The sequence below is a fragment of the Lactuca virosa genome, chromosome 9, assembly GCF_052849685.1.
Source record: "Lactuca virosa cultivar CGN04683 chromosome 9, Lactuca_virosa_CGN04683_v6, whole genome shotgun sequence".
Taxonomy (NCBI): domain Eukaryota; kingdom Viridiplantae; phylum Streptophyta; class Magnoliopsida; order Asterales; family Asteraceae; genus Lactuca; species Lactuca virosa.
Genome location: NC_136434.1, coordinates 292394090 through 292406057, shown reverse-complemented (window position 1 = coordinate 292406057; position 11968 = coordinate 292394090). Strand labels below are relative to the sequence as shown.

At 32.8% G+C, this 11968-nt stretch overlaps 1 protein-coding gene across 3 annotated transcripts; it reads left to right on the top strand.

Moving 5' to 3' along the window:
• Nucleotides 1-173: 173 nt before the first annotated feature.
• SAC3A (SAC3/GANP/Nin1/mts3/eIF-3 p25 family) lies at nt 174-6638 on the top strand. 3 transcript variants are annotated; one of them, XM_079070558.1, is made up of 14 exons: nt 174-474; nt 624-698; nt 858-1937; nt 3354-3725; nt 3801-3902; nt 4007-4104; nt 4176-4341; nt 4427-4954; nt 5026-5166; nt 5263-5322; nt 5425-5555; nt 5644-5777; nt 5870-6066; nt 6200-6638. In XM_079070558.1, the coding sequence occupies exons 2-14, from the start codon at nt 642-644 to the stop codon at nt 6299-6301; spliced, it is 3168 nt and encodes a 1055-aa protein (XP_078926684.1). In that variant the 5' UTR covers nt 174-474; nt 624-641; the 3' UTR covers nt 6302-6638. The 3 variants fall into 3 exon arrangements, with proteins under 3 accessions (XP_078926684.1, XP_078926685.1, XP_078926686.1); XM_079070559.1 differs by having other exon boundaries at nt 621-698; XM_079070560.1 differs by lacking the exons at nt 174-474; nt 624-698 and having other exon boundaries at nt 1168-1440; nt 1539-1937.
• Nucleotides 6639-11968: the final 5330 nt, after the last annotated feature.

Sequence of the window (11968 nt, the reverse complement as noted above, 5' to 3'; positions counted from 1 at the left end):
ATCTTATAAAAATATTGTGTACAAATTACTCTTTTTTTTCCAAACATATGGAAACTAATGTAACAATAGCCTTTTCATATTAAATAGTTATACAATATAATCTGTCCATATTTAAAATAGGGAACAACCACTTAACGTCTTAACCTCCTTGCCTAAATAAGTATCCCTAGAATAATTGAAAACAGAAATTACTCGTTGCAACCAAACCTCCGAATTTAACCCACTTCCACACAGCATTCGGGAACCCCAAATTGGACCCAACGTAGACGCCCGGTTGAATCTCCTCACTAATCCCCCTTTATCGCTCTCTCCGATCTTCCCTTAATTCTCAAATCTCTACGAACATACAAATCTTCATAATACCCGTTTTAAATTTCTTCTTTTTGTTTATAATCATCTACTCGAATCAACACAGACGTCGGCAACAAGGTGTTTTGCATTACAAGCTCACGATTGACTCTAGATATTCATAAGGTTGATTTGTTGTTTCCAGTGAATTAGTTAGGGTTTTTGCTTTTATTGGTTATTGTTGATTATAAGTGTATCTCTTAGGTTCGTTTGTAGATTCATGAAAATTCCAGGTTTAAGGCTTTAAGCTAATATTTGTTTTTTTCTTTTAGCAGGAGGATGCTTTTGATGCTATGATGAATCAAGGAGTTACGGACACCATAACCACCCTGGACCCGAATTCACTTGAGGTAGGCATTAAGACACCTGCAGAAACAACACTTTAGCATGTTTATACAACTCTAATCGATGCATATGGATGATATTCAAATTCTTTTGCTAGTCATTCATTGATTTTTAATAATGGTGCATTTCAACTAAAACCATTTCTGATTCTTTTGATTTTTAAGCATCACGCTGTTGATTCAAGCCATGGACAAGCACAATCATATTATGCCTCATCTTCCGCCCCTGAATCTGCATCCTGGACCATGTATGGAGCTGTTAGCGATTCCACAGGGAACAAAACTTATCCCAGTGCCAACTTCAGCCATGATCAACGTTCAGAACCTCAATCAAGAAACCTTCAAGATGGATTGAGTGTGGCATCTGCTGGCACTGTTTCAAGTTCTGGAGCAGCTAATTTAGAGTATGCCAACTATGCAACTCCAACTGCAACTGCAACTGCTACATACCCGAACAATGATCCATATGGATATGGAAACACAGGATATGCAGGTTACTATAGTAGTAGCTATCAGCAGCAGCAGCCAAATCAATCATACCCTCAACAGCAGCCAAATCAATCATACCCTCAACAGCAGCCAAATCAATCATATCCTCAACAGCAGCAGCAGCCAAATCAATCATATCCTCAACAGCAGCAGCAGCCAAATCAATCATACCCTCAGCAGCAGCCAAATCAGTCTAGTCAAACGTATGTTCAGCCTAGTCAAACTTATGCTCAGCCAGCAGGAGCCTATCAAAGTACAGGTGCTCCTCATCAGCCTATTTCCTCATTTCAGAATACAGGGTCCTATCCTGGGCCTGCAAGTTATTCAACAACTTATTACAATCCTGGTGATTATCAGACATCTGGTGGTTACCCAAGTGCAAATTACAATAATCAGACGAATTCATGGAATCAAGGAAGCTATCCAAGTTATGGTCATCAATATCCAAACTACACTACAGACTCTAATGTTGCTTATACTGCTCAAAATAATACTCCTGTGGCATCTGTACAATATCAACAAGATTATAATAAACAATGGACAGATTATTATAACCAAACTGAAGTCACATGTGCTCCTGGGACAGAAAATGTATCTTCTACAAGTGCACCCAATCTGGTGTCTCCTGTTCCTGTTCCTGTTCCTGTTGTTGCCAATGCTTATTCTGCTCCAAACAGCCAACAAGTGGCATCTACTGCTCCAATTTCATCATCTTGGAAGCCAGAATCTGGCTTATCTGAGTTACCCTCAGTGCAGGTTTGGGGATTGCTTTTCCCATATAATTTAATAGCATTGTGATTTGTGATGCCTCTTGTGTATGTTCTTAATTGGATCCAGTAATACTGCATGCCTAGTAGCTATTGCCAAATGAATAACCAATGATATAATTTTGCATAGTAGATTCTAGGAGACTAATTGTAATTGACTGTGTGATGAAGTAGGAAGATAGTGTGAGGCTAGACTTAAAGAAGTTAGTTCTTTAGAAGACCACATATAGGAGGGAGTGGAGATTTAAAATTAGGGTAGTGGAGTCTTTATCTTCATATTTATCACTCCTTTTACTTCCTGCTCTATTACTCTATGGCTTGTATCTGCTTGTTACTTTCTTCTGTACTCTATTGCCTGTATGGCTGTATCTACTTATTATATGCATATTTATGCCTATTTGTTTTCACATTTCCTCTTGCTGAAGAGTCATATATGGAAGCAGACTCTCTACCCTTGGGTGGATGCAAGACTGCTAACATTCCCCTTACCCTATTTGTTATGGGACTCGGGAATTGTTGATGTTGTTTTTGGTGTCTGATGGATGTTTGTGCTGTTGATTTGGTCTTTCCAAGCTTCTTTTACTAAAAAAAAAAAAAAAGAAAAATAACCTGTGTTGCATTCAAACATAGTATAATATCTAAATATAACACTATGCGTCAATACTAGCTGCTATGTTATATGCCAGGGTTTATGTACCTTTTGAAGTTCTAATTGTAATTTTAATATATTCTTATTCTCAGAATGAGCAAGCTTTTTTTAGCTTTAGAATGTATTTAGGATTTAAGAGTATATCAGTATATGTGACCTACAAAGTTACATGTAATGTTTCTCTGGGGCTTCCAAATTGAATATAGAACTAAATTGGTGATATTCCATTTTCCATATAAATACTAAATGTAACTTATTTGTGCATAAATAAATAGTTACAAACTTACAGAAACCATGTTATTTTCAATGGGTCAGAAATCAGAATCATGCTTCTTACCATGTTAACATTCGAATTGACCTGATAACTTGTTTATGTTTTTTGAGTTAACATTCAATAATTTACTTTTATAAAAACGAATTTTGTCTATATTATTACAGCATCATCAATATGTAAGAGTTAATTTGTTATTATATATTTCATCTCATATAAAGGTACGTTTCTGTTTTTTTTTTTTAGTTCTGTTCTATTTCTAGTGAAAAGAAATTAAACATCCAAGAAGTATCTTTAGTAATTAAAGACATGCTTACATTACATGCATACAGACAATACATCCACCCATCTTAACATATGTTCATGCATAGATACATACCATAAATACAAGCATGCATACTTATATGCATACAAGAAGCCTTGTATTCCTACATACTTATATGTTCTTGCATCCATACTTAAGTCTTTTATGATTTTGTTCTCAGCCTAGTGCAGCAATTAAGAATGTCCATGAAAGTTACTGGAAACAAGGGAGTCAAGGTTACCAAAATTACCATGTTACCCCAATGCAATCAGGCTTTCAGAAGCCTTTGGAAGCCCTCCCTCAAAGACCAAATGTACAACAATATACAGCTTCTCATCAGGTGCCTCAAACCTATCAACCACCTCCACAAACTTCTGTACCCTTTGGGGTAAACAAAGTGCAGATTCCAACAAACCCTAGAATCTCTTCAAATTTACCAAAAAACAACAATTCCACAATTGGAGCCACAAAACCAGCTTATATCGGTGTCTCACTTCCTAACCCTAATGACAACACATCATCACATGCTGCTGCTGCAGATTCTGCAGATAAGGTGAGACTTGATTTGGACTAAAGAATTTACTTTTCTTATCATTTATTTAATCATTGAAAATTTTCATGTTTACAGCCTGGCACGCTTCCCAAGTCACTACGTGGGTATGTGGAAAGGGCTTTGGCTCGTTGCAAGGATGATAGACAGATGGCAGCTTGTCAAAATGTCCTCAAGGAGGTTTGTTTGCTTTTGAAACTTTCATGGTTTTATATAATTATTTTAAACCCAAAAACACATTTGAACATGTTGCTATTGGCACTTATATTTTTTGATTATTGCAGGTTATCACCAAAGCAAGTACTGAAGGCACTCTTTCTACACGAGATTGGGATACTGAGCCTCTTTTCCCTATTCCTAACACAGATACCATTAATAATGAGTATGCTTCTTCTCTTTAACTTGTTTTTCTATCAGTCTTTTAAACCATTTTTCTGTCACTTTATTGAATAGATCAACTCCTCCATCACTGATGAAGAACAGAAGAAGTCCAAATAGGCGTGCAAAAAGTAGGTGGGAGCCTTTGCCAGATGAGAAACCAGTTGAGAAACAATCATTTTTTACCCCTGAAAGTGTAAAATCCAGTGGAGGCTTTCATAGCATTGAAAGAGATAAGCAGGTTTGTTGCTTTCTAGGATTAAATGCAAAAAGTAGCAATGTACTTTTGTTGATTAGTAATTCTTTTTATCATGTGTTTTGTACAGTTTTCAACAGGAAAACCAGAGAATAAGGAGAGTAATAAGTTTAGTAACCTGAGATTCTTTTTATCAAATCAAAAAGAAACAAATAAATCTGGTTTTCGTCCAGCTAAAAGGCAACATATAGGTGAAGGTAAAAGCGCACCTGTTAACCACAACAACAACAACAACAATGACTCATCATCAAGTGATAGTGACAAAGAACAAGGCCTAACTGCATATTATGCAAGTGCAATTACACTTGCGGATTCACCTGAAGAAAAAAAGAGACGTGAAAGTCGTTCAAAACGTTTTGAAAAAAACCATGGAAATCGAACAACATATAATAACAATAATAAAGCCAAAAACTTGTACACTAGAAGGGCGTCTATGTCCATGTTGGCAAATAGTAGCAACACCAACACCTCAGATGATGGTGGAGGTGCTAGCAGGGCAGTTGAAGATATTGATTGGGACTCTTTAACTGTTAAAGGAACTTGTCAAGAAATTGAAAAACGTTACTTACGCCTCACTTCTGCACCAGATCCTTCAACTGTAAGTAAATCATCATCTTCTTCTGGGGTTTAGGGTTTAGGGTTTTAGATTTTAATTTGTGTTTATTTCAGGTAAGACCTGAGGAAGTATTGGAAAAGGCTTTGGTTATGGTTCAAGAGTCTCAAAAGAACTATCTTTATAAATGTGATCAGCTCAAATCCATTCGACAAGACCTTACAGTACAACGGATACGCAATGAGTTGACTGTCAAGGTAGCAGCTATACTTTTGACTTATGTAATGTAAGGATAGAATGGTCATTTAGAGATTAATTATAATTTCTAATTATATCTTGTATATAATCTTCAGGTATATGAAACCCATGCAAGATTAGCAATAGAAGTTGGAGACTTGTCCGAGATTAATCAGGTTTGTCTTTAACCTCTAGATGTTACACACTTAAGTTATTTATGTTTAAATGAAAAAAAATTAGCAATTTTAAATTAATGAAAAGGTATTTTGATTTTCCAGTGCCAGTCACAATTGCAGACTCTTTACGCTGAAGGAATTAAGGGATGCCATATGGAGTTTTCTGCATACAATTTACTTTGTGTTATCTTGCACTCAAAGAACAATAGAGATCACTTGTCAGCCATGTCTAGGTCCATGTTATTAATATTATATATAATAAACTCAAAACGACGTAGTTTTAAGTTTTAAGTTATTAAAAAAATTGAATGTCAAGTGTAGATTATCAGTCGAAGCAAGGAAAGACGAAGCAGTAAAACATGCTCTTGCAGTGCGTGCAGCCGTGACATCCGGAAACTATGTCTTGTTTTTCAGATTATATAAAATTGCTCCTAACCTCAACACGTGTCTTATGGGTAAGACCCTCACTTCACTTTTTCACTTTTCATTACTACTTATTTATTAATATATATTTTTCTTATAAATGATTATAATATTATGTGCACAGATCTTTATGTGGAGAAGATGCGGTATGCAGCTGTGAAATGCATGACCCGATCATATCGGCCAACACTACCTGTGAATTATGTGGCTCAGGTTCTTGGATTCCAAGAAAATGGGTTGGAGGAGTGTACAGAATGGTTGAAGGCTCATGGTGCATCTCTTGCTATGGATAATTCTGGAGAGATGATGATTGATGCCAAGGTATTTATATATATACAATATGTGCTATGCTTTCATCTTCATTTACTTTATTATTTTTTACCCATTCATATATATATATATATATATATATATATATATATATATATATATATATATATAATTTCTACTGCAGGCTTCCATGGCTTCTTTGTTTATGCCAGAGCCAGATGATGCAGTGTCCCATGGGGACGCCAGTCTTGCTGTTAATGATTTTTTGACACGTTCATTGTCATAATCATAAATCATAAATCATAAATCATAAATAAATAAATATATCAAGAGAGTCAAGACAAGACACATGTAAAACAAAACTAGGTTTTTGCTGACGTGGATCCTGGAGAAAGCCAGCCTGGAAATTTAATACGTGGCTGGGTTTTTTTGATGTTGGGATCGATAGTGTACTACTAGTAGTATCATGGAATAGAAAAAAAAAACAGATGAGGTGAGATGAGATGTTGTTTTGATTAGAATCAGATGTTCATTCTTTTTTTCTATAGAGCCGTTATAATGTGTATGGCAAGATAGATTTTGTGGATAAGTTATTGGTTTAAATTTTGTAATTTGATTGCTTATGTTGTGGTGTAGCTCTGATTTATTCCTTAACACTTTTTTTTTTTTTTCTGTATAATTCTGTTATGATTCAGACTATTCAAGAGTGGATGACGAGATGAAGACATGTCTTCACTCTTTAGAGTTAAGAGTTTACGCATCCATTCTTGTGGATTTTTGTAAATCTTTTATAATTTGTCATTTTCTTTGACCAATTAGTTTATTTTATTGATCATATAAAATAAAGAATACATATTATTTATAGACAAACATATCATCTAAAGAAATTTTTCGAAACAATCAAAATTATTAATTGTTTCGAGTAAAATAAGAATCATTTTGCACTTTTTAATCATTGGTTTATTACATAAAAAAGACCTGATAGATTTTTTTTTTTCCTTCGAATAATACCTCGACTTATTTAATTTTTTTCTATCTAGAAAGGTATTTCACATTTTATATTTGGTCTTTGTTTACCGTAATCTTTTGATTTTACATAATTCTTTTTTCAAAAAAGCTTCAACTTTTTTATTTTTAGGATATATGCAGAAAAACACAACCGATTATACACCGATTATATATATATATATATATATATATATATATATATATATATATATATATATATATATAGAGAGAGAGAGAGAGACACACAAACAATTATAAACTAAATTACAAGGTGATTAGATAGATATGATAAATTTTTATTCTTTTATTTTTTATTTTTTTATTTTTTGGATACAAGATTTTTTTTTAAGAAACCATATGAACTCTTCAAGATTTCAATATATTTTTCCTTTTGGCCGTTTTAATCGAATTCCATCGATTATGAATGTAAGTATATATATTAATTTTTTTTTTGTTATTATATTTATATATTTTGTTATATTATTATTATTATTATTATTATTTTAATTAGAACGGATAACACATATTTTCATTTAACTTTATTCTTAAATCATCATATTTTGTGCAACACGACTTGGACCCTCGCCCCACTTGGGTGGGATACATTTTCAACATATCTCATAACATTAGGCTTAATACCTAAACACAAAAAAATATACGTTAAACTCAAAATATCCCCATCGTTTCTTGTCCATTTAGTTACACATCTTATCTTACCCATATCTACGGAGAGAAAGTGTACCCTAACAAAAGGTTAATAACAAGTTTCCTCATAAAGAATAAATCTTTGCACACTACACCTATATGTCACAATGTGTTGCTGTAGTTAAGATACATATAATAATGGTAAATTTTAATAGTCTTGACCCATAAATGCAGAAAGGGTGACTTTTTTGGTTAATTTAAACCTTTCACGATACTAGTAGACAATAGCGGTTCGTCGGTTTTTTACTTTATGAGTATCATGTATTACTGTTTGTGGTAAACAGAAATGGATACGTTGCAAAGTAGGGTTGATGTTGATTACTAATGTATGGATTGTTTCACGTTGCTTATTGTGTTCATTGAGGATATAAAGTGACTTTGTTCCGGATCTTATGGTTGAGAAAGGATCACGTATTTTGTGAATGTCATAACTAAATATCTTCAAGGATTGTTTTTCTTAATAAATCGAAGAGAATTGAGAATGATTTTCATACAATCTACCACCTCAAGATTCTTAGAGCATCCATATCGGTACAACTTTAAAACCAAGGGCCGGTCCTAATCTTTTACTCGTCTTTGTAGTTAACATGTGCATGCCATCTTGGTTCTTATCAAAGGCCATTATTATCATACAAAGAACAGTTTTTTTTTTTTTTTTTTTTTTTTTTTTTTTTTTTTTGTGAATCAAAAATGTGTTTTAAATTCATATGGGTATTTATTATATTTAGGGCGTGTTTGGCAAAAGTAGCTGTTAGCTGGTAGCGGGTAGCTGGTAGCGTGTAGCAGGTAGCTGGTAGTGGGAAGCTGTAGCTTTTATTTGTTATATGAATGTTTGGCAAAAGTAGCTGGAAGCTTTTGAAATATATAAAATTACATAAAAGGACACTTGATTAAAAATAAATAAATATATAAATATATTTTTAAGGGTAATTATGGAAATTGATTTCAAAAGCTCAGGAGCGTTTTGTTAAACGCTACATGAAGTAGCTTTTAAAATCGGAGCGTTTTGTTAAAACTAAAAGCTAAACGCTCATACTGCCAAACGAAACTTTTTGTTTAAACTAGAGCGTTTTATTAAAAGCTAAAAGCTAGAAGCTCCTAAACGCTTCCAAAAGCTCCGTGCCAAACACGCCCTTAGCCTCGATCTATCTATATTATTCACTTACCCCTATTCTATTTAGTATTTCATTTATTTGAAAATGTAACATCATTATTTTTTTTGTACGGGATGTTAACAAAAATAACTATTTTTTTAATTAGTATACTAGGGAGACCAACTCGTTTGTATTTAAAAAAAAAATGACCAGCAAGCCCATATACTATTAGAAAAAGGCGGGAATTCCTAGGAAAAGATTCCTAGGAAAAGATTCCTAGGATATTTCTCGGAAATAGACTTTTCCTAAGAATTTTATTTCTTCGGAAAAATCTTATAGGGAATATTTCCTAGGAATTTGTTGAGAACTTTTTGAGAAAAATTATTTGTATGAATTATCAAGGAGTTTTCAACACATGCCTTTGTCGAGAAGCTTTCCGAGGAAAAGCCTTTCCTAGGGATTTCCATGAAAATGCATTTGTTAGGAATTTCCAAGAATAACCTATCCTACGGATTTCCCAGGAAAGAACTTTCCTAGAAATTTTTCGAAGGAATCTCTATTATGAAGGGTTTTTGTGACGGTTTTAGTCATATATTTCAGAATGGGTCGTTTTGATCCTAAGATCCGATAGACACTACCCATTTATGTGATCCTCTATATAAATGGAGTTTGACACGTGGTACCCACCACACCTAGAACATATTTTGGATTCACTACGTCTTGACCTATATATGTTAAAGTTAAGTTTCCACGTTATTGTTAGTTACATATTATTATTTAGTTACTATAGGATATATATGAAGTCAATTTGTTGCCTTTGAAGTTTAGCCAATACCCCTTTAAGGATGTTTTAAATCCGGCGACCATAAGCCAATTGGCATGAGATCGATTGGAAAGAATTTTGTTACATGAGATTCATCAAAAGTCATTGACTCTATTATATTAAGTCTATTTATCTTATAGTTAAGAGTGAGAGAAAATAAGAGAGAAAAAACTGAATTATTTGAAAAAAAACATGGAAAATAAAAAAAAATGTGTGAAAATGAATAAATAAAATGAAAACAAACTAAAAGAAAGTGAATTATTTGAAAAGTGTAGAAGAAGAGTCGAATGAATAAATAAAAGAACGAGGAAAATAAAATGGAGAAATAAAAAAGAAAGGAAACAGTCGAACAATCAGGAAAGTTTTTGTTTTTCTATGTTGTTTATCTTTTATTTGAGTTTAAGAAGCTTGAGAAGTTGTCAAACATACCTTGAGGTTGAGAGGTTTTTGAAGGTTATATTTTGATGATATGTAGAAATGAGTATTGTTCAAATTAAGTGGTGAATATTTATGAGGAATGCGAGTATTTGAGGCTTGGAAAATTAATATGTTTAGAACACAATTATACACATGATTTTAAGTGTAATTGGTGGTCTTGAATTGAACTGTTTTGCAGAATATTGGTACATAATGTTTTTATGTAGTAATGTTGGAATTGAATTGAGATTTTGGTCTAAATTGATTCTAGTCTGCTTAAGGACAAACAAAACCTAAGTATGAGTTATTGTGACAACGTTTAAATTATAGATATATTTTATACGTTATCTTATTATTGTGAGTTGTGTTTTGATGGAGCAAAAGTAGCAAAAAAGGAGTTGGAAACTTGATTAAAACAAAAGTTGCGGAAAAATGTCGAATTAAGGTTTGCGCGACGCACCCACAATATTACACGTGGTGCGCCCACATGGAATTATTTAGAGGATACAAGAAAACTTTTAGACACGACGTGTCCACAAGACCGACATGCTGTGTTTTTCATGTCGGCAGAAAACTCTATAAAAGGACCCTTAGCCATAACCTAAGGTATTTAACAACCACATATCGTAACTTGGAAGAAACTCTAGAAACACCATTTTGAGAGTTTAAATGGAGGCTAGCGGGCTGTTAAGCTAATTTGGAGTAAGAATCTGAAGGATTGAGATGCATAATCATGGGAGAATTGCTTGGTTTGCTTTACTGTCTATATTTAGCTTTTTAATCATAATTCTTAGCAGGCATGTCTCTAATTTGGGTTTTTAAAACCTTTTACTTTGTGCTTAGATGTAGATAAAACCTTGATCTTATGATTTGCTTGTTATTTAGATTTATGAAGTTATTTAATTTATTGTGTTTTTTTTATCAAAGATCCACATGCATTGAAGATTATGACTTTATTGCATATTGTTGAGTTTATGTAGTTAGATGACAAATCTATTACGTTTTCTTTAAGCATAGTCATTTTATGACCATTAAACTATTATGACTAGTGATTGACCAAATCCAAGAGTTAAGTGAATAAACTTTAATGTGTGTCCTTGCATTAGATAGCCATTAAATTAATTGACATAACCATTGAAGAACATTAACCCTTCAAATCTTGCATTATGTGAACTAAATAATGATTTTAGAGATTAATTAATTACATAACCATTATGTTAATAGTCTTTTAGAGTCATTAGGATTTGTAAACGGGCTAAGGGAACGAATCAACTTAGGAATCGATAAATAATGAGCAATATCAATTGCATGACATAGGAATCAACCACTTATGAAAGGTGTAATCAATTTCAAGAAAAATACATTTAGTTATCTATTTTCCAATTTAGTTTTCCATATTTTTTCACTTCTACTCGCTTTTGTACCTTAGATATGTTTAGTTTTAATGAAAATTTCCCTTTTTATTTTGTTGTCTTTAGTTTAACTTATAACAATTTTTCTAACACTAATTCACTCCATTCCACTAGTTTTCGACAAATGTTCTTACCAAGTCTATACTATGATACAAATGTGTCACACTTTCCCAGTTGTGTAGTACTTCCATGTTATGGTGAATTAATTTTATAAATTTAAAACAAGATTTTATATATCAAGTTTTTAGACTATAACGATCCAAAAATTTGTTACTTCTGTTGTAATAAAATAAGAAGTAAAAAGGAAATGACGCATAGGGATGCAAGTATGGTAGAATGGAAAAGAGGAAAAGAAGAGACATATGAGAAAGTTATCAACATATGATACACAAAATGTAGCTATTTTCTACACGGTGTAAAGAGCCAACCTTGATGTATGCATTATAATGAGTTGCTATTTTAATAAAGGCATCCTACTTTAGTTGAAAACTATG

What these genes read in the sequence shown, in the direction of transcription:
- SAC3A (XM_079070558.1), top strand. Translation starts at nt 642, where the DNA reads ATGATGAATCAAGGAGTTACGGACACCATAACCACCCTGGACCCGAAT. An exon ending in CTGAGTTACCCTCAGTGCAG is followed by an intron (nt 1,938 to 3,353) that starts GTTTGGGGATTG and finishes TTTTGTTCTCAG; the next exon opens with CCTAGTGCAGCAATTAAGAA. An exon ending in ACTTGTCCGAGATTAATCAG is followed by an intron (nt 5,323 to 5,424) that starts GTTTGTCTTTAA and finishes TTGATTTTCCAG; the next exon opens with TGCCAGTCACAATTGCAGAC.